Source organism: Cyclopterus lumpus, chromosome 1, assembly GCF_009769545.1.
Source record: "Cyclopterus lumpus isolate fCycLum1 chromosome 1, fCycLum1.pri, whole genome shotgun sequence".
NCBI lineage: Eukaryota > Metazoa > Chordata > Actinopteri > Perciformes > Cyclopteridae > Cyclopterus > Cyclopterus lumpus.
The window spans coordinates 24,331,269-24,353,991 of NC_046966.1; the positions used below are offsets into that span (position 1 = coordinate 24,331,269).

Consider the following 22,723-nt stretch of genomic DNA (forward strand, 5'->3'; position numbering starts at 1 on the left):
GGAAGAGGAGGAAGAGAAGGAGAAGGAAGAAGAGGAGGAAGAGGAGGAGCAGGAGGAAGAGCAGGACGAAGAGGAGGAGGAAAAGGAGGAGGAGCAGGAGGAAGAGGAAGAGGAGGAAGAGCAGGACGAAGAGGAGGAAGAGGAAGAGAAGGAGGAGGAGCAGGAGGAGGAGGAAGAGTTTAACAGGAAGTTGTGGAAAAGGCGTGCAGACAAAAAGGAGAGAAACTCCTTCACTAAATTAAAGTGCTGCATGAGGCAGGAAGCAGAATCCATCTCTAGTCTGCAGAGGATACACATGAATTGGAACGCCCCCCCCCCCCCCCCCCCCTTCCTTCCGATTTTCAGCTTCATTATATTGGCACATAGCATATATTCTCTCTTATGTTTTATTCCCATAATGCTATAATTCTCTAATAGATGCTGATTATTTATTTATTGTGAGCCTCGGATGAATGTGTTGCACGGTTCATATTTTAAGGAACTCGTTTAAAAAAGCTAAAAACATCAGTTTTACACTTCCTTCAAAAAGGAATAGTTTGACATTTTGAGAAATACACTTATTATCTTTCCTGCTGAGAAGAAGATGAGCAACTGGCTGGCAGCCAATAGCTTAGCTTAGCATAAAGACCGCTAGCCTGGTTGCAGCCCCCCCCCCCCCCCCCCCCAAAAAAAAACATCACTGCTGCCTCATTTGACCCGATTAGACATTTAGTTTGACGGAGTCATAATTGGCATATTAATGGCAGAAAGCGTGTCCTGTGTGGTTCCAGTGACCTTGACCTTTGACCACCAAATTCTAATCAGTTCCGCCTCCCGGTGGACCTTTGTGCCAAATTTGAAGAACTTCCCTCGAGGCGTTTCTGAGACGTCGAGGCAATAACACGACCGTATGTCGGTTTTTTTTTTTACCCGGACAAAAACAGAAGTTATTGGCTCCAGAACTGATTATTGAGTGATATGGTAACTCTAGAGGGCGTCGCCCCGGTCAGTCGTCTTGGACTTTAACTTCACAACGTGGCAAAAAATAAAATCAGGCACACCCCGGATCGAAAATGAGTCTTTGCAATGAGTTCGAGAACCAGACATGAGAAACTCCTTATTATCAGGCTGCTGCGATAAGTCGCAGGTGCACCGACAAAAAAAAACAACTCATTATAGGGCTGCTTAGCCTTGGACCCGCCCCTAGTCTCCTTTAGATTACCCTCATAGGGCTGTTTAGAGGGGCCTTGGACCCGCCCCTTGTCTCCACCCCTAGTCTCCGCCCCTAGTCTCCCTTAGATTACCCTCATAGGGCTGTTTAGACGGGCCTTGGACCCGCCCGTAGTCTCCCCCCCTAGTCTCCCCCCCTAGTGTCCCCCCCTAGTCTCCGCCCCTAGTCTCCCCTAGTCTCCCCCCTAGTCTCCGCCCCTTGTCTCCCCCCTAGTCTCCGCCCCTAGTCTCCCCCTAGTCTCCGCCCCTAGTCTCCGCCCCTAGTCTCCCTTAGATTACCCTCATAGGGCTGTTTAGACAGGCCTTGGACCCGCCCCTTGTCTCCACCCCTAGTCTCCGCCCCTAGTCTCCTTTAGATTACCCTCATAGGGCTGTTTAGACGGGCCTTGGACCCGCCCGTAGTCTCCGCCCCCTAGTCTCCGCCCTAGTCTCCGCCCCCTAGTCTCCTCCCCCCTAGTCTCCTTTAGATTACCCTCATAGGGCTGTTTTAGACGGGCCTTGGACCCGCCCGTAGTCTCCGCCCCCTAGTCTCCGCCCCCTAGTCTCTGCCCCCTAGTCTCCGCCCCTAGTCTCCTTTAGATTACCCTCATAGGGCTGTTTAGACGGGCCTTGGACCCGCCCGTAGTCTCCGCCCCCTAGTCTCCGCCCCGTAGTCTCCGCCCCCTAGTCTCCTTTAGATTACCCTTGTAGGGCTGTTTAGACGCCAACTCGTGACATGGATCGTGGGTTACACCCGGATCACGATTAGCCCCGTTGCCATGGCACCGCTCTTGGAAAGGAGTTATTCTATTACCCAACATGCATTTCCATAGGCTCATAGGGCTCATAGCCCCCCCCCCCCCGGGTCTTTGAACCCCGGACCTCAACCCCGCGACATGTTGCTGGTTCTCCTACCTTGACTTTCTCGCGTCTCAGGCAGCAGAAGAGACAGTTTTCATCGAAGGACCAGTCGGACGCTTCTTCGGGCTCGCAGTCTGGAGAGAGAGAGAGAGAGAGAGAGAGAGAGAGAGAGAGAGACAGACACAGGGTTAAACGTCAGCATCCACCCATCTTCATGCAGCCGGGGGGTGGAGGTGTGGGCCCAATCAGGGGGGGGGGGGGGGGAGATTTAGCGTGCAAAGAAAATCTGGCAGCTTGAAAAAAAAAAAGGAAGAATTAAAAGCAAAAGATACTTTCTTTAAATCTTGTTGTTTTTGTGTGTGTGGTGTGTGTGTGTGTTTGATTCTTTGCATTAATTTAAACCATCCAGGTGCATCTTATAAATAAATAAAAATTAAAAAAAACCAGCCTGACTTGCTGAGGGGGCCCCAAATAACGCGGAGCATTAAATAACGATTCACTTTTTAAATTACAGCCGAGGATTATGTGTTCGTGTATAAACCAACCAAACCAGTGATTGACAGAGGAGCTCATTTCCATATTGAATACGCTGCTGTGTGTGTGTGTGTGTGTGTGTGTGTGTGTGTGTGTGTGTGTGTGTATATGAATGCACTAGTGCCCTGCAGCCCTATTTGAGAGGGACTAAGTACTCCTTTCCCAGCATGCACTCTGTTAAACATGTACAGCGGGAGGAAGGAGTCTAGTGCTGTCTCCTGGTAGTTTGTCTGCAGCCCATCATGCAACAGAGAGCACCCCCCCCCTCCCTCTGGATAATACCACGTAAGCAATAGTGCTGAGAAAACAACATTACAAAAGCATTCAATAATCAATGAATCCGGTTATGACGGCGCGAGGTCGACAAACCACAAAGACAACGTTTCTTACGGGTTTTTTTACGCCTCGAACGAATGCAACGAAAAGTTTTTTTAAATGCTAAAATAATTTGTAAAGGAGCAGCAACGGATGATCAATCAGCAGCTGATCAACGGGGCTTTTATTTTGATAATCGATTCATTGTTTTCATGCAAAACGAATTCTCTGGTTATTTAATCAGCATTACAGCAGATGAAAAATGTTTTGAATCGATGAGGAAAACAAGTCGTAGATTTTATACCGCGCGCGCTTCTCCGATTGTTACCCCGTCGGTAGTCGCCCTTATCAATATTAATATTAATGCTCATGATTGATTCAGAGGATGCCGGCTGTCGGTTCGGGTTCACCGAGAAGCATCTCAGGGCTCGGGCGTCGTGTCGGATCACATTCCTGTCTCCATCCTTCAAAAGATTTGAAAGCTTTGTAGAGAAGAGAGAGAGAGAGAGAGAGAGAGAGAGAGAGAGAGAGAGGAGGCTGCTGTCGTCGACTTGGTTACAGCTGAGCTGTTGCCATGGCGCTACGCTACCTTTAAAAAGCCCTCGCTTCAGTGAGAGGAAAAGAGGAGTGTGTTACAGACGGGGGGGGGGCCGAGAGAGAGAGAGAGAAACACAAGAATAAAATCCATATGGTCACAGAACACCGCGTCAGATCAGAACTTCCCGTCTCCTCGTTTCACCGTTTCAGCAGCCGAAGCCGACAAAGACGCTCGTCAGCGTCTGATGACGCTTTGAGAATGTGTTCAAATAGGTCAAAGGTCAAAGGTCAAAGACGAACAGAACCCACGTTCGGTCACACGCGCGTTCACTTTCCAGATTGTGGTTTTTATTTTATTTTTGGCGATCTATTCTTTTATTGCATGTTTATTGTTTTTATTTTATATATAATATTTTCCAACGATGTCGCTCAAGGGTTCCACTTCCTGTCTGCTTCCCCGATTCTCTTCTGCTTTAAAACCAACGTGGTGGAGAAACACTAAAGGTCGGCGGGTCACGTCCCACGTCCTCACCTCCTGTGGGTCGCTCTCTCTCTCTCTCTCGCTCTCTCTCTCTCTGAGCGTGAGGACGGAGGGAGCGGAGAGCGTTATGACCGGAGTTGACGGTGTTTTTCCGTTTGTCTTGTGAGTGTTTGGCAGAGAGCAGTGTATGTGCGGTGTCGAGTGGGGTACTGTGTGCACGAGGGGGGGTTTGGTGGGTTGGTGTGGGTGTTTGCGAACCGCCGGCGCGGTTCGCAAGCACGAGGTACTGGTGGGGGAGCTGTCGAAGCACGGGAGGGTCACGTCCCAGGTGAGGAAGATGTCCTCTGGGAGCAGCTCTCCACTACTAAAGCACGTGGTGTCGCACAGGAGGCAATGCTTCATGCTGCTTCATGGCAGGAGCGAGGACTTGGACATCACCTTCACGGTGAGAGCTGATAACTCTCTTTTTATCATTTATGCAAAAACTGACAATATGAAGTGTTTTAACTGTGGGAGGGAAGGACATCAGAGCAGGGCCTGTCCTCGGAGGAAGGCTGGTGGACAGGACGACACCAGGGGGGACCCCAAAGATGGAGAGGACACGGAGGGGGGTCCGGAGCAGCAACAGGAGGCAGGTGGGGGGAAGCAGGTGAACACGGAGGGGGGAAGCAGGTGATCACAGAGAGGGGTAGTGGGGTGAAGCAGGTGAACACAGAGGGGGGAAGTGGGGTGAAGCAGGTGTTCACAGAGGGGCTGAGATGGGTCAGCAGCAGGAGGAAGAAGAAGAGGAAGAAGAAGGGGCTGAGATGGGTCAGCAGCAGGAGGAGGATGAGGAAGAAGAAGGGGCAGTGGTGGCCCAGGAAATGGAGGAGGAGAGGGCAGGTGTAGTGTAGAGTCCAGTATGGACGAGGACTCTGTGGTAGAGAGTGGGTCCTCTGATGAAAGTGACTGTCAGAGGGAATATAGTCTGGCCAGGCTGAAATGGTTCCTCAAGGACACAAAAAATAGGAAGTGTGAAGTGGAGAAGCACTTCACCGATCTGCCGAAACTCATTAAATCTATTCGGCTTCACATGAAGAACAAGACGAAGAGGGTTTACACCCTAAGAGATTTATAGACTTCAGAAGATCAGGACAATAATAAATAAAGGGCTGAAAGAGGAGGCTGACAGCCAAGCACAGGAGGCCGGAGATCTGGAGGAGCAGCCCAGAGGATCAGCCCGGAGGAGCAGCCCGGAGGAGCAGCCCGGAGGAGCAGCCCGGAGGAGCAGCCCGGAGGAGCGACCCAGAGGGACCCGGAGGAGCAGCTCAGCCCAGAGGAGGAGAAACTGTTACCGAAGCTATGACATTGAAACGGGGTCTCAGGACCACTGGTGGACAGAAGCGTTGAGTTTGTTGTTTGGTTTTGTTTGATGTGATTGTTTGTTCGTTTTTTTATGTAAAATAAAGGTTTTCTAAAAAATCTAAAATCTCTCTCCTCTCTCCCCCTCTCTCTCTCTCCCTCCCTCTCTATTGCTGGGATGAAAGAAAGAAAAGGCCGTGCTTGAACCCCGTGGTCGTCCACTGGGGAAAAAAAGGGCCAATTAGCTCGAGTCCCCCTGCTAGCGTGACCCCGCCCCCCTGCTAGCGTGACCCCGCCCCCCCTCGTGGTCTAGTGGCATTTCTGTTTGTGAGCTCGAGGGAAGACGTCGTTTTTTACGTGATTCTTCTTCAGCGTGTTTACTGGAGATGTTCTTACTCCATCTTTTCCCTTCCGGGTACCAGATTCTGAACCTGTGTGACCTGAAACGTTAAGAACCACGAGAAAAGTTAATCGGCTCAGCATTAATCTAAAGTCTAAAACTAGTAAATAGCTAATGTTTCTCTCTCTCTCCACAACATGTCGGGTCGTACAAATAAACCGCAATCTATAAACAAATTGTCTATTCGGCTAACTTAATATTCATAGCAGCACAAGAGGTGTGTGTGTGTGTGTGACGACTTTCAGGCTCGGTGAGCCGCAGAGAATTCTGGGAAATGGAGGAAAACGGCGATGAGAGGAAGAGGGCGTCGTTTAGTTTCTATTTAACGTAACAACACGTGGAGACGTTGGTGTGAACGTCTGCAGCCCCGTACAGGAGCCTGGGAGAGAATGTGTGTGTGTGTGTGTGTGTGTGTGTGTGTGTGTGCGTGCGTGTGTAGAAGGGTAATGCATGAGTGGAAAATGACGTAGACAAGCCAGAAATATTCTAAAAATGCCATAAGTTTGTGGGGGAGGGGTCACATGACTGCAGGACACCGTGTTGACCTCGTTTCTCCGTGGGAGGAGGAAGAGGAGGAAGAGGAGGAGGGAAACAGAAAGAGTGATAGAAGGTTTTGTTTGTCTTAACCATAAAGATTTAAGAATAATAGAGCGATAAAGAGAGATGAAATAAAAGGCACAATGACCACCAGGGGGCAACTCCTCTGGTTGTATAGAAGTCTATGCTTCATGTGTTAAAGCTGCATTCTCTCTACTGACCACCAGGGGCGACTCTCTCCTCTGGTTGTATAGAAGTCTATGCTTCATGTGTTAAAGCTGCATTCTCTCTACTGACCACCAGGGGGCGACTCCTCTGGTTGTATAGAAGTCTATGCTTCATGTGTTAAAGCTGCATTCTCTCTCCTGACCACCAGGGGGCGACTCCTCTGGTTGTATAGAAGTCTATGCTTCATGTGTTAAAGCTGCATTCTCTCTCAATAAAACTTTTCTATTTTTGTTTCTATTAGGCCCTGGCGTTTGTTACTTATTGTTGTTCTTATTATTTAATTGTTCATACATGTTTATATTTAATTCTGCCACAAGAATTTCCTTCAGGATTAATATTTTATTTGATCAATAAAATTGTCCCCGGTGTCCTTTATTAATTATAAAAGAACATACCACAACATGGTGAGAGGGAAATATCTTTATTCTTCATTTGTTTTAGTTTTTTTGTTGCTGGAGAAATACAAAATAAATAAAGTAAATCTCTAACTACATGCATGGATCATTTTTACTGCATAAATCGTGAATTTGATGCGGTAAAAATGATTATTTCCAAAATAAAGTCCCATATTTCCATAATTAAATAGCTACATTTCTGAATACTTCTGGTGCTATAAAAACACATTGCTTCCATAACAAAGATATTTTTCACGAATGTCAAACTTTTACTTCACTAAAATCTCTGAATTCCAAAAGATCAAACAAGAAAGACATTTTCTTTTTGATCTATTCGGGACACAAAGGTAACATGTTTAATATTTCCTCTGAATATAATCCATTCAATCTCATTTACTGTTTTGTTTTTATTTACCTTTTGAACTCCTTATTTTGAAAACCTTAAAAAAAAAAAAAACTGCATTGTCCTTTCCGGGCTTCCGTAGCACGTGAAGAATACACAAATATAAATATAACTACATTAAAACCAGTATTCTTTTCTTCTTTAAACTGTAAATATTTCCGTTCGCATGAACTAAAAGACAAGTTTTCCATCATAAATGTGTTTTGTTTACCTTGGAACAGGGTGGTGTTGTTGTTGTTGTTGACTAGTCCCGGCCCAAACAAGCCTTCCAAGATGCTTTCAAAGCCTGTGAAGAGAGAAGAGACGTGTTTACCATCAAACCCACGAAGGAAGAAACTCAACCTGAAAGAAGAAGGAAACTAAACACCGTCGGGCTGAAATATTATGGGATGTTTTCAAGAACATTAATGACAGAGTCGGGGAACGTTTACAGCTCGCATAGCAACAACATCTAAATACGAGAGGAGACGGCAGCAAAGAGTGTTTTGCATTTAAATCAATATGTTTTGTTTGTATCTATTTTTCTTTTATTGGAAAACAATACAAACAATACAAATAAAGTCACATGTAGACAATGGGAGCTTCTTTTAGTCACTAACACACAGAGACAATGATGTTAGAGCCCACACACACACAGCGCACACACACACGCGCGCACACACACGCACGCGCACACACACAAGGCTGTGCAAAGGCTTTTTGCTGCACACACACAAACTGAAATGCATTGATATATCTGTGTGAGCGCTCATTATGCACGCACGCACACACACACACACGCACACACACACGCATGCACACACAGACACACACACACACACACACCTTTCTTCTCAGCCTTCAAAGAAGAATTAGCGCTTTACCTCTAACACACCAAGCTAATGTCGCTCACTTTTTTTATTAACTGTAAATACCCTCGTCCTGCTGTTGCTTGGCAACCGCATACAGGGAAACATAAATACATTTTGCAATTTTCAACCTGACCCTCCTCCCACCTCCCCCAACCCCCACCTCATCGCCCGTCACACGGAGACGGAGGCAGACGGAGACAAAGACGTGTGTGTGTGTAGAAAGGTTAGCCGAGCACACACACACACACACACATATATATATACACACACATAGTTCAAGTGTAGCCACATGTCAGGCCACACACACGGGAGTGAACGAGTGTGCGTCTGGGAAGGTTCAACGCTCGAGGTCCTGGAGCTGCGTTTACATGTTTTGAGTGATGGAAACACCGTCACAACGAGGTTAAAAAACGCCGTCGTTACGCTTTATTTTGTAGGACGTAATTAAGACGAAGAGCCTCATAATCGATATTTTGGTCTCGAGGACTCTCTGAAGGGCTCAGAACGAGACACTCGGGATCCCGATGCTGCGACCAGCTTCACTTCTCACTTGTTTTTGGGGCTTTTTTTCCCCTCTTCCTTGACTTTGGTCACTTTGGTCTGGAGTTGGGGTTTTGGGGGTCACGTGACTCGCCGCGGCCAATCAAAAACATCCCGCCTATGAAATGAGTCCGAGCGTCAACAAACCAACAAATCCACAATAACCAGCCTGGACATTTAAATCTGAGACCGTTGCACACGAGCGTCGACCGAGTCGAGCCGGATGGTTGTCGGACGCCCGGTGGGAATCCTAAGCTACGATTGGCCGGTTTGCGTTCCAGGGGCGGGACTTAGCGAAGGGTCGATTGTTTCAGTTAATTTAAGTCTTTGTCAATCTGCCCACTTCTGATTCAGAGCTTGGACATGCAGCGTGTGTGTGTGTCTGTTTGTGTGTGTGTCGGTTTGTGTGTGTCTGTTTGTGTGTGTGTATGTGTCAGTGTGTGTCTGTGTGTGTCTGTTTGTGTGTGTGAGTCTGTGTGTGTGTGTGTCTGTCTGTGTGTGTCTGTCTGTGTGTGTGTGTCTGTGTGTGTCCGTGTGTGTCTGTATGTGTCAGTGTCTGTATGTGTCAGTATGTGTGTGTATGTGTCAGTGTGTGTCTGTCTGTCTGTTTGTGTGTGTGTGTGAGTCTGTGTGTGTGTGTGTGTGTGTCTGTCTGTGTGTGTATGTGTCAGTGTGTGTGTCTGTGTGTGTGTCTGTCTGTGTGTGTGTGTCTGTTTGTGTGTGTGAGTCTGTGTGTGTGTCTGTTTGTGTGTGTGTGTGTGTGTATGTGTCTGTGTGTCTGTCTGTGTGTGTGTGTCCGTTTGTGTGTGTGTGAGTCTGTGTGTGTGAGTCTGTGTGAGTCTGTGTGTGTGTGAAATCCCTCCTCACCATTCTTTTAGTCGTCTCAGTTTGTGTTGGCCCGAAGCCAGAAACAAATTAAATTGTGTTAGCCTTTAAATTCCAGAAAGATCTATCACATGGTTATGTTATGATAGATACATCAACAGACACACACACACACACACACAAACAGACACGCACACACACACACACACACTGCAGCGTGAGAAATCATCGCTGAAAGTCAAAGTTCCTCGGGCCCACGAGATGGAGAGTGTTTTCATATTTAGAGTGAGAGCCACGAATGCATCCCCGGCATAAAGTACAGGAGCCCCCCCCCCCCCCCCCCCCCCCCCCCCCCCCCCCCCCCCCCCCCCCCCCCCCCCCCCCCCCCCCCCCCCCTTCGAGGCAGAGGCTGCGATTGGTCGGATGAGATTGAGGATGTTATTGGACCCAAAACTGATACGAGGAAGCGATTGGTTGGATGAGATCACGGCGACAGTCTCCCCCGAGCCGCGGGCGAAATCCAAAAAAGCTCCAGAAATGTAGGTTAGTGACCCAAAAGCATTCACACGACATGACAACGCACACACACACACACACACACACACACACACACTGTTCCCCCCGACCTCCATTGTGTCACACTTCGTTTCACTTCACAGAGTCCAGCAGTGCAGCCGAGAGCAGCATGACACAAACTTAAAAGACTCACACACACACACACACGCACAAAAACGCACAAATACATGTGTGGAGGAATCACAAGACATCTAGTTAATCCACATTTGCACCAGAGAGGACAAAAAAAAGGAGTGCAGGCTTTAAATATGTGAGCGTGAACGCTGAATGTCACGAAGAAACCTGGTTGAGGGAGGAGCCGCTGCATGAGGAGGGTGTGGTTACACACACACACACACACACGACTAATTCAGCACTTAAAACACACAACTTCCTCTCGTAACTGCATCATTTAAAGCTAGAATCATATTGGGAGTTTTCCTACGCCACCTTGGGGGAAAGAAAGTAAAGAGGATCATCGCCGTGCGGACGTGGAATACAAGTCTTCTTCTAAAAATAGAGTGTACACACTTTGGATGAGGGTCGCTTCAATAAGTCTTATTGAGTTAATACACTTTGGATGAGGGTCGCTTCAATAAGTCTCATTGAGTTAATACACTTTGTGAGCCGTCAGCTGGTTGTACTCCTCCATCCAGAGGGAACTACATCTTACGGTGGAGGAACACGAGGTGGGGAGCAAGTGAGCTGCTCAAAAATGTGTTCAGGGAATGCTCATCAAAAGCACCACACACACACACACACACACACACGAGGGAAACAACATCTCTCCAATCCCCTCAGAGCCGCGGAGAGAGGAACTCGACGCCGGAGGAAGCGTTTGCGATCCCAATCCGAACCCAGTGGGGGCGGAGCCGCAACATGGTAGCCGGCGTCGGGGCCTTCTCCTGTGACCGCCGGACATCAGCTACACATAGTGAGCATTAATAATGCAGCGCGACCTAAAGCTCTCAGAACAGGCCTTCTCACCGAGGCCCCCCCCCCCGCCCCCCCGATCAAATCGATACCTAATTAGACCCAACAGGGGTCTGGCCTTCAGAGAAGAGGAAGTGAGACGACGTGCACGAGAGACGGGAAGCATCGACCGGCCGGCTTGAGCTGATATCCAGTCGGGCAAGAACTTTCAGCACTCAATGTGTTATTTGGACCCCCCCCCACACCGCCTTGAGGCCCCTTGATTGACACTTTAGACCCCCTGAAAGCCTTAATAGCTAAGGTGAGGTCAGTCAATGCCCTCCACCAAGGTTGTCAACACGAAAGCACGGTTCAAAGTATACACCCGGCTTCAGAAGTGCATTCCGTGGTATCGCTTCTTACTCTTTTTTTTTCCCGTGCACGACAATATTCAAACGAAATATTTAACAGTGAGAAGCAGCCTTGAGGCGATTAAATGTTCATTCTCCGAACGCTTCACACGAATGTCCTAATGCTAACAGAGCCGTTAGCATTAGCGGCAGAGCAGGAAAACCAGTGTCAGGCAGTCAGTGATGTCGCCATCGTCACGTGACACGTCGCCATCGTTGACACGTCACCGTCGTCACGTGACACGTCGCCATCGTTGACACGTCACCGTCGTCACGTGACACGTCGCCATCGTTGACACGTCACCGTCGCCATCGTCACGTGACACGTCGCCATCGTTGACACGTCACCGTCGCCATCGTCACGTGACACGTCGCCATCGTCACGTGACACGTCGCCATCGTCACGTGACACGTCGCCATCGTCACGTGACACGTCGCCATCGTCACGTGACACGTCGCCATCGTCACGTGACCCGTCGCCATCGCTACCTGACACATCGCCATCGTTGACACGTCAGCGTCGCCACGTGACACGTCGCCATCGTCACGTGACCCGTCGCCATCGCTACCTGACACAACGCCATCGTTGACACGTCAGCGTCGCCACGTGACACGTCGCCATCGTCACGTGACCCGTCGCCATCGCTACCTGACCTGTCGCCATCGTCACGTGACCCGTCGCCATCGCTACCCTGACACGTCGCCATCGTTGACACGTCAGTGTCGCCACGTGACCCGTCGCCATCGCTACCTGACACGTCACCATCGTCACGTGACCCGTCGCCATCGCTACCTGACACGTCACCATCGTCACCTGACCCGTCGCCATCGCTACCTGACACGTCGCCATCGTCACGTGGAACATGAAGCATGAAACAAATAGGAACATTTAGACATTCATAATTTACTTTTACGCTTCGCTTGTTCCAACATGATTTGCATGAACCCACAAAAACAATGCGCTAACAAGCTAGTTCGGCGAGCTAGGCGGTTCAACGGAAATATGTTTTGAACAAAGTCTGGATAAGGAGGTCGGGGTGGATCACCGTCCTGGGTTCATGTCCCTTGTGAAACCAAAAGAGAGTGGTTTTAAACAAACACTTGTTTTAAATCCAAACTTTCTTTCCCTAAATCGAACCAAGTAGTTTTTCTGCCTCAACTTAAATTAGTTTTTGGCGCCGCCGCCACATAAAGAGTCATGATTACATTGCAGAAAAATAACAAAAGTAGAATACATACACATATATATATATATATATATATATATATATATATATATATATATATATATATATGTTTCGGCAGTTGTTCGCTAACATGCTACATGCTAACTGGAGACGCCAAAAGTTCCGTGACTTTGTTTGGAGTTTCAGCGACTAACGGTTAAAAGATTTAACTAGCTAACATGAACGCTGGCACACAGCTAGCACACAGAGCTTGAAAAAAATCCAAAAATGAGTCGTGTATTTTCTTTCTTTCTTTCTTTGGCCTCGGTATTTCCAAATCGAATCTGTTTCTGAGAGCCCTTTATTCTTTAGTCTTCGCGTGACGTTCGGCACAATGTTCTCACGTCTCAAAGGACCGGCCGTCTGGTTTGACCGACTGCTGCAAAACAATGAAACTTCACTTGCATCTGATTTCAAGGCTGCAGCGGACAAACAACCAAAGGAAGCGAGAAAGCTTTACGTCTCCGCCGCCGACGCACGATCGCGCGTTCCTTTCTTTCACTTTATTGATCACGTCGGTGCGCTCAAACTTTAGTTTATATCTAATTGCAACAAATGAAATACATTAAATGTCCAACGTTGTTGCAGAAGGACTCCGTTAGCGTCACATGTACGCAGAATGAAAATGCCAATTCTTCTGTCAATTACAAACCACACTAAATAAAGACCGTCAAAGTTGTAGCTCGCCTTTCCCTCTTAATATAATTAGTCTCTCAATCAATCTTGATCTACTTCATTTAAAAAAGTAAAAAATAAAGTGTTGCATGCTAATTCTCTATTTTTTAAATGCGTTTCGTTAAGCGACTCCCGATTCCTGTGTAGAGAGAATTAATGTAGTTATTATGCTTGTGTGCGTGCTTATGTGTGGGTGGGTGCCCTGGGGAATGAGGGAGGGGGGGAATAAAACAAAGACGTGCACGATTGGCCAAAGTCGTGGTAAAAGACAGCGATGCAATAGGACACACACACACACACACACACAAAACACATCGGCCTAAACGCAGCGTGCCGATTCAATCTGACGGCTTCTCGTCAAACCAAATCCCTAATCTCATCTCATCTCATCTCATCTCATCTCTCTCTTTCTGAAGTATCCGGTGATGAGCTCAAAGGAGGCTGATGTGCGCTGGCAGCTATTTCTGTGACTAATACACCACCGTCACACACACACACACACACACACACACACACACACACACACAGCCTAAATGCACGGCTGATTTAAATTAATTTGGGGTCCGTGTTTCCCCCATAATGCACTGGGTTAGTGGTGGACTCCGGTGTGTCTAAAAGATACACGTTTCTTTTAATTCCTCCCCGTTCGCCCTTTTGCTCGTCTCTGCAGCCGAGCAGATGTCACAGCGGGAGGAAAGAGAAATACGAATTAGTGCAATTACTCATCTAATTATTTCATTATGTGGTGGAGAGCAGGAAGGAGGACTCTCTCTCTCTCTCCTCCGCTACTGGTTACAACAACTGGTAATATTTCAAAGTATTACCTTTCTGCACAGATTCTGGTCTTCCTGTGCGGATTGTATAGCTACTCTCTTCTTCTTCATTCATTCATTTGTCCAACCCCCCCCCCCCCCCCCCCCCCGCTTTTTTTGCACGTTCTCACCCCGGTAAAATGTAGAGAAAGAAAAACGTGAGAAGAGAAGGAGGTAAAGTGCTAACGAGAAACAAATTGAAAACAATTAAAGGAGAGATGGGGGAGATTGTGTGTTGGCGTAAATGAATGTTGAGGTTGTGTGTGTGTGTGTGTGTGTGTGGGGGGGGGGGGGGGGGGGCTGATTAGTGGGTGATTACTGAATGGGAGTGGTAAGTGGTGTATTCTTTGTATTTTCTGCCAATTAACTCGCCTGCTGAAGGAGTAAACAGCGGATGTGATGGAGCAAAAGACCCGAGAACAGACCCGAGCAAATACAGTCAGGATGAACCCGGTGCCTTCAGGCGCTGTGGTTTGTTTGAGCGCTGTTTGAGTGTTTTGATTGTTCTGTTGTTGTTGTTGCTGAGGCGAGAACTCGTTACGTATTTCAACAAGTTTGTGCCAAATTTGAGGAAATCCACTCCACGTGGGTCCCTTGAGATATCGCGGTAATAAAAACACCTTTTTTTCTTCTTTTTTTACCACATTTGTTTTCCGATTGGTTTAAAAAGTCTGGCAATCCGCTAGCAGACGGATCTTTAGCGTGTGAACTGTTTTTCCATCACATGAGAAATTCCTCTTTTATCAATTTGTCAAAGTCTGGACTTTTCCGGTCCGAAAACACGTAACGTCTCCGACTGGGAAACACAAGAGAAGCTGTAAATATCAAGCGTGATGATTTGAATCTGAAACTGGCTAAATCCACCGTGCTCATTTACAGATGAAGGGGACTGCTGACAAAACTTTGTTGGGATGAACATCTGTCCGGCCAATGGGAGGCTCCGATGTTTTCATTTGTTTACAAAAGACTTGCACATGCTCAGTTTGAGCGCAGAGAAACCCAAACTGTTGGCGTGCTCGCACCTCCAGCAACGCCCGTGAACGGATAGTCGGCTGAATTCCTGTTTTTTTTTGGCTGTTTTCCAGCACCAAAAAAATAAATAATCCTCCTGATTGCGCTCGCCGTCAGGCCGGGAGAACGGGCGCACCTGGACCATCTGCCTTCCGAGCCCGAGAAACAAAACCGGTGGCGTCTGCAAATTAACTTCGTTGGCTTACCGGCACACAAATGCCAAGTTTTTTTTTTACAAGAAAAGAAGATTAAATTCTATTTTTGTATCTTCACACCTGCTCAGTGTTACTAAAATGGGGGGGGGGGGGGGGGGGGGGGGGGGGGGGGGTGTTAAAGGTAGTCGCAGCATATGTTAGAATAAATGAAAAGCAGATGCTTCCGCTTTGTATGGATCAGTTTACGCGACTCGCAGGTTTACCTTTAAAATAATATCATTATTATTAGATGACCCGTTAAAAATTCATCCAACCAAACCAAGCTTTTGCAGATTTTAATTAGAGCGGCGACTAATGATAATTTAATGATTGGATTTGTGTTAAGCTGTAAAAAAAAAAACCTAAAGAGCCTAAAAAGCGACAATGAGATCAAACCAAATCCCATTTTCTGGAACCAGAGATATTTGCGAAGACTCACAGAAGACTGTATTCTAAATTGTATATGACTCGGTTTGGATGTTCTGAATAAGGTCTTTTTCCCAAAAGGAGCATTTTTCCGATGTGTGTGATATGCCGATAATAATAATAAAAACACATTAAATAATACGCAGACATTTCGCAACACCGACCTTTTAAAGGGAATACGTTAATAGTAGGTTTTTATGGCTGCATGTGAACAGGAATATTAATTTTCCTCGGCTGTGTAAACAGCTTCGTGGAATATTGTCCTTTCTTTGGGGGGAATTAAGGGTAAACAAAATATTTGGCGCACGTAAACGTGGTCTACACAAGACCCGCTGGACCTGTGACTGGACACTGATTAAAGATGAAGTAACAACTTTCTTTAAAGAAATTAATTTAATTTCTCTCCGTTCAACCGTCTCAAACCTTTTGACCCGACGTCACAGACGTGCATCGTTTCTTTCTAAAACGTGTTCCTCCCCGCGTGGCGGTGCACGTCTTTTATTACGCTACAAGGTCGAGATGAAAAAAAAAAAGGACAGAAAGAGGAAAAAACAAATGGAAATATTAACGTGATGGAAAATCAATAATAGGACGAGCATGAAGAAATGGATGAATTGCAAGGCAGGCGTGTGGGCCGGCTAACGGTTATTTCTCGTCACATCAACCTCTATTAATATTCTTTTCAGTCAAGAATAATAAAAAGGAATCTTAAATATAATCCTGCAGCCAGGGGGGGTGAAGAGGTGGAAGGAGGAATGTAAAAGAAAGAGAAAAGGTTTTAAACTGTTACGGAGACGGAGACCTTGCCTTTTATAGACCGCCGCCCTTCAACGCACTGCCTCCAACCAGCACTCAAGACGTTATCGTTTCTAAGGGGCAGCAATTTGCAGTTCACTGGAAACAAGAAACCTTTCAGACTCTGAGAGCGACACAAGGCCGACTTCCTGGCCTTGGATTCGGGGTTTTTTTCCCACTTTTTCAGTGGACGTCGTCTCCCATCCGACTGGTCGCCAACAAAACCTCCCGGTTGGCGGAAAAAAACGCATTCCTTGACACCGCTGCAGGTTTTACTTCTTTTACTGGTTTCGGCGTTCGCGCAGCAAAACATCGGCTGAGATTCCTTTCAAGACAAATACATGGTCACCCAAATCGTAGCAACAAAAAAAAAACATGTCGACTGGTCGAGCAACTTGGTTTTGAGATATCGGTCTGAGACGTCTCGGCCCCAGTGCAATGCAGATGAAGATTTTAACGCAGTATCTCTTCACGGTAACTGATCTGGAGCCAGATTCAATGGGGCCACATTCAAAGTATATTGAATCTGATTTGGTTGGATCGTGTCCCGCTATATCTATTGTTACCCCCTGAAGTCACACCTGAGAGAGGTCGCTCCTCTGGCGCTCTGCCGAAGGCTCATAATCAGAAGAGCAAAAGAAGAAGTAAAGTTTTGAAAGACCAAAGATCACGAACACTTTAATAACGTCTTTAGGATTCTGTACGGAGATCGTTGAAGTTCTGTGTTTTGAGGACTAACGTCAGGACCTCTCGGGCTCCGCTGCGTCGATTCCCCCCCCCCCCAGTCAGTTGGTTTACTAATCGGCCATTTTGGGCTAAAGATTTATTTCGTCAGTCAGTGGTTGTCCCTGCTCTTTTCCTGCTTGGTGGGGTGAGGGTCGGGGTCAGGGGCTTTAATGCGGGGCTTTCGTGGGATTACAAAGTTGACAAAATCGTATACGATAGTCGTCTCAGAGTTTCTTTGGTCGAGGACGGACCTCCAAACGCTGTTAAGCCGTTGAACATCTGGGATTTTGTGACCAGCAGCTAACGTGGCCGGAGCTTCCAGCTTCGAAGGCGACTCGGGGAAGGGGGGGAGGGGGGGGGGGGGGGCTGAGCATCGAGTCAACCATCACACGCCGAAATCTGCTCGTTAGCGTCAAAGAGCTGCGAAGGCCGAGAGCTTTGTCCGGTTCATTATCTCCCACCACGGAGCCAAATCTTCCTCTCCGGTAATTACTATCAACTTCTTTGCAACGGGAGGCGCGGATCGAAGTAAAATAAATAGAAAGAAGAAAGAATCCACAGCGCCAGTGAGGCGTTCTACTTTCAAATGAAAAGCATCCGCAACTTCCACCGTCATTAGGCAGCCGATCGGCAGGCCTTTCACGGTAATGGTCGGGGGCTACTTTCAGCACCTGAAGTCAGAAATCACTCCAGATCTGAAGAGTGCGATCCGCTCACAACGAGGCCACCGTGGTGTTGGGTTGTAGTGGATTTTATATATATTTGCACATGTAAATAAGAGAAGTTTATGTTTTAAATTAATACATAAAGAAAGATATGATAATTCATTTGGGATATTATGAGGAATATTCTGGAGGAATGTATTATGAAACATAAGAGAGGATCACTGTTTTATTATTCTGTTTTAATGACAAATGTAATGATTAACTGTGTGATGCATGAGAATGAATGATGATTTATTGTTTAGAGTTAAAATGGATGCCGATTGAAACCTGATATGTTGCTTTTATTCTGAAGGCAGGATAATAGAGTTTTATTGTGAAGGGGAACTTCCTGTCCTTGACCGGAAGTGTGCGCTTTGACCTCGCCAGCTTATCAATTGGCTTAGCCAACAGAACTGTGTCATCCTTTGAACTGACCAATGGAACTAACCTTTAGGTGTGAATTCATTTGCATGACCAGACTAACAGCCGAGCATTTGTTCTGGGAGACATGGTTCTACTGGTCTGGAGACATGGTTCTACTGGTCTGGAGACAAGGTTCTACTGGTCTGGAGACATGGTTCTGGTCTGGAGACATGGTTCTACTGGTCTGGGGACATGGTTCTACTGGTCTGGGGACATGGTTCTACTGGTCTGGGGACATGGTTCTACTGGTCTGGAGACATGGTTCTACTGGTCTGGGGACATGGTTCTACTGGTCTGGAGACATGGTTCTACTGGTCTGGAGACATGGTTCTACTGGTCTGGGGACATGGTTCTACTGGTCTGGAGACATGGTTCTACTGGTCTGGAGACATGGTTCTACTGGTCTGGAGACATGGTTCTGGTCTGGAGACATGGTTCTACTGGTCTGGGGACATGGTTCTACTGGTCTGGGGACATGGTTCTACTGGTCTGGGGACATGGTTCTACTGGTCTGGAGACATGGTTCTACTGGTCTGGGGACATGGTTCTACTGGTCTGGAGACATGGTTCTACTGGTCTGGAGACATGGTTCTACTGGTCTGGGGACATGGTTCTACTGGTCTGGGGACATGGTTCTACTGGTCTGGAGACATGGTTCTACTGGTCTGGAGACATGGTTCTACTGGTCTGGGGACATGGTTCTACTGGTCTGGAGACATGGTTCTACTGGACTGGAGACATGGTTCTACTGGTCTGGAGACTCGAGACAGCCCCGGTCTGTGGCTCCCTGGGAGCTGCACTCCGTCTGTGGAGAGTTCCTCCTTTCTGGCCCCACGATCGTGAACGCTACATGAGTATTATCTTTGCCATTAAATATTGTTAAACTTTAACTCATTGAATCCTGAATTCCTGCGGCCACGGGACCCGGAGCTCTGAACACATATCTTACAAAGAGAGGAGGGCGTGCTTTTATTGTGAAGCAGCCACAGGAAGTGCAGAATAATGCTAAAATCGACAAAAAGCTGAAAAGATCCAGAGGGGGAAACGTTTTCGACTCAAACTGGATTCAAACGTTTTCCGTTGTCTTTCCACTAAAACTACGAAGCATAGAAATGACTCAAACTACGCTTCGTGTATTCCGACTTCTCTCTTTTTTTAGCTTAAAACTTTCTTGACAATTAAATGGAAAAACTACAAATTATGCATTTTTTTTTTCTTTTCTTCCGACCACGACTTCTACAGGTGGAAAACACATTTAGATTTACATCCTGGAAGAATTACACCCCCCCCCCCCCCAAAAAAAAGATGTTTGACACTCAAACTTGGTGAGAAACCAAGAGCTCCCAGTTTCCTCCTGTTGGTCTCCAAGCGGCTGCAGTTGCTTTTCCACCTGAACACGTATCCGATGGACAGTTTTCATCTTTCTGACCCTCCGCACGTCACAGATTTTCATTTTTAACCCGAGACTCGAATCAGCAACAAGTCACAAGTTTGCTTCTCTTAACAACGAGGCTTAAAATTGTCATTTTGCATTTGTACGTCTTTCACATTGAAGATCTGAACAAAGGCTTGACTGAAGTCTGTTGACCGAAAGCTTCTCATATCTCAACAATCTTTAGCCCATCAAGAAATAAAATAATTTTCACCGGATAAAATCATCCGGCGAGAGAGAGAGAGAGAAAAAAAAAAAAAGTGTTGATCGGTCGAGACGGATTTCACACTTTATTCCCTATTTTTTTCCCATCAGAAAGTTGTTTCCTGCTGGCAGAAGACGGCTTTCAGTTGACAGTAAACAAAAAGCCTTCTGTGGTGACAACACATGAGATCATGCCTCCGCTTGGCGAGTGTGAACATATAAAAGAAATACTGTTCAATATGTCACCGTCACCAGGCTGCGGCTACGCTGATCTTTATGTTATTTGTTCAGGTTTAGTCAATCTTTTTTTTAACGTTCACATAACATACAAGAGAAGCTCCGGATGGTTCTGGGATAAAGAACAAGAGCTCTACGGTTGCTTGTTTACTAAGAAACATTGAAATACTGCAACTTCCATTCTTTTCAGAAATCATAAGAAAATCACCTTTTTGTCCAGGAGCTGATAAATTGGCATTTTTGGTCCTTATTTTTATTTTTTTTTGGGTGCGTGTTTGACAGTATTCATCAAAAAGAGTGAATAGTTAACGAGGACATCGCTAATTATGTCATGTTCCACAAACTAATGATTAAATAAAACAAATTATAAATAATTACTAAACATCATCAATTATCATTTCATTGTTTTTTTATTATAATTAAATAAGTAATTAATCATATCATATGTAACTTGTCACACAGACAGAAACACATACACACACACACACACATATATATATATATATATATATATATATATATATATATATATATATATATATATATATACACACACACACATATACATATACACACATACATATATATACATATATACACACACATACATAAATATATATATATAAATATATACACACACACATAAATATATATATACACACACATATATATATATATATAATATGATTCAATGACTGCACACACACACACACACACACACACAGAACCCTTGGAAAGAAGGTCTTTCCCAGACTAATGAGGCCCGGCAAGCCAAATACTCTGAGAAGAACTTCACTGACGCCTGAAGGACCAGAGTTCAGAGACGCTTCATGTGGACCACCAGATGAACGTGAACCAACTGGAGACCAGGATCCACCAGAGGAACGAGGGAATCCTTGATGTCATTAAAGAGAAGGACCGTCTCTCTGAGGAACTCAAAGCCGGCCGTTGAGCGTAAAGAGCTGTGGAGCGGAAGACCACGGAAGACCTGGACCTGAGAGTGTCCAGAACGAAGGCTTTGGATTCAGACCGCAAATCCCTGGATGGAAGGTCAAAAAGGAGGAGCCAAGACCGAACGGTTGGAGCTCGAGAAGAAGGTCCTGGCTACGTCACACCAGAACCGGGAGATAAAGTATGTTTGAATGCGTGTGTGTGTGTGTGTGTGTACCATAAAATGTAATGTTTACATCATGGGGATGTTTGTCTCCAAAATAAAGAAGAGTCCCCACAATGTGTCTGTGTACACTGATTCATGGGCCCCAACACGAGTACCACACAAACACACACACACACGTGCTGCATCAAACACTATTTGTTTGGTTTTGAATCAGCAGCAGAAGCATCAGGCAGCATCACTACACTAAACAATCTCATCTGGTCCCCACTTGACCTACATTTCACTTGAATTAAAACTCGTTCTGACCGGACTCACACACACACACACACACACACACACTGACGTCATTCTTAGCTACTGGACAGCAGAAAATCCAATTTGCGCGGGCAGGACTTGGGCACCTGCCGCACCGAGGGGGGGCAACACCTCCCCCTCCCCCACATCCAGCCTCCTGTCCAAATGCAGACAGGGGGGGGGGGGGGGGGGGGGGGGGCTGGTGTTCTTTAAGCTTTTAATGCCAGTGATTAAAGCCAGAGGCGTTTAATCTCCGCTGGATGCATCTTATTCCAGCTGTGCTCACAATGTTTTAAAGAAGCTCGTCATTACCTTTTTCACAGCGAGGATGAAACGAAGGCTGCGGCTGGATTTGAACCGAGGCCTCTTGAACACATCGACTATGCACCCGGAGGTCTGTTGGCATGCGATGGGAGTCCGTGAGACTCTCTCTCGCATATTTAGCCCCGGCTAATAATGTCTCTGAATATGTACACGAGATAGCGCACACGTTTGATCGTTAAATGACGAACGGTCGAGCTCGTTATGGAGGTTTTTATGATTTAGTTCAGAGAGTCTCCAGAAGAACAAAGAGCTGTTCAGGTTCTCTCTTCTCCAGAAGTCTTCCCTGGTTTCTCCTCCGCTATGAATCCACGAACGCATCAACGTGGGCGACTTGTGGTGAATCCACAAGAACGGCCTCTGCAGCAGCTTCAAAGTGACGACGTAGCGACGACGACGTAGCGACGACGACGTAGCGACGACGACGTAGCGACGACGACGTAGCGACGACGACGTAGCGACGACGACGTAGCGACGACGACGACGACGTAGCGACGACGACGACGACGTAGCGGCGACGACGTAGCGACGACGACGTAGCGACGACGACGTAGCGGCGACGACAGCGACAACGACGTAGCGACAAGGACGTAGCGACAAGGACGTAGCGACAAGGACGTAGCGACAAGGACGTAGCGACAAGGACGTAGCGGCAACGACGTAGCGGCAACGACGTAGCGACAAGGACGTAGCGACAAGGACGTAGCGACAAGGACGTAGCGGCAACGACAACGACGTTGCGACAAGGACGTAGCGACAATGACGTAGCGACAAGGACGTAGAGACAACGACGTTGTGACAAGGACGTAGCGA

At 46.8% G+C, this 22,723-nt stretch overlaps 1 protein-coding gene across 1 annotated transcript in view; it reads right to left on the minus strand.

The window, feature by feature from the left end:
* Positions 1 to 22,723, minus strand: part of lcor (ligand dependent nuclear receptor corepressor) — a 59,878-nt gene that overhangs the window by 16,952 nt on the left and 20,203 nt on the right. Inside the window, 2 exon segments of the mRNA XM_034536736.1 lie at positions 2,104 to 2,183; positions 7,432 to 7,506. Coding sequence (XP_034392627.1) covers positions 2,104 to 2,183; positions 7,432 to 7,506 — 155 coding nt within the window.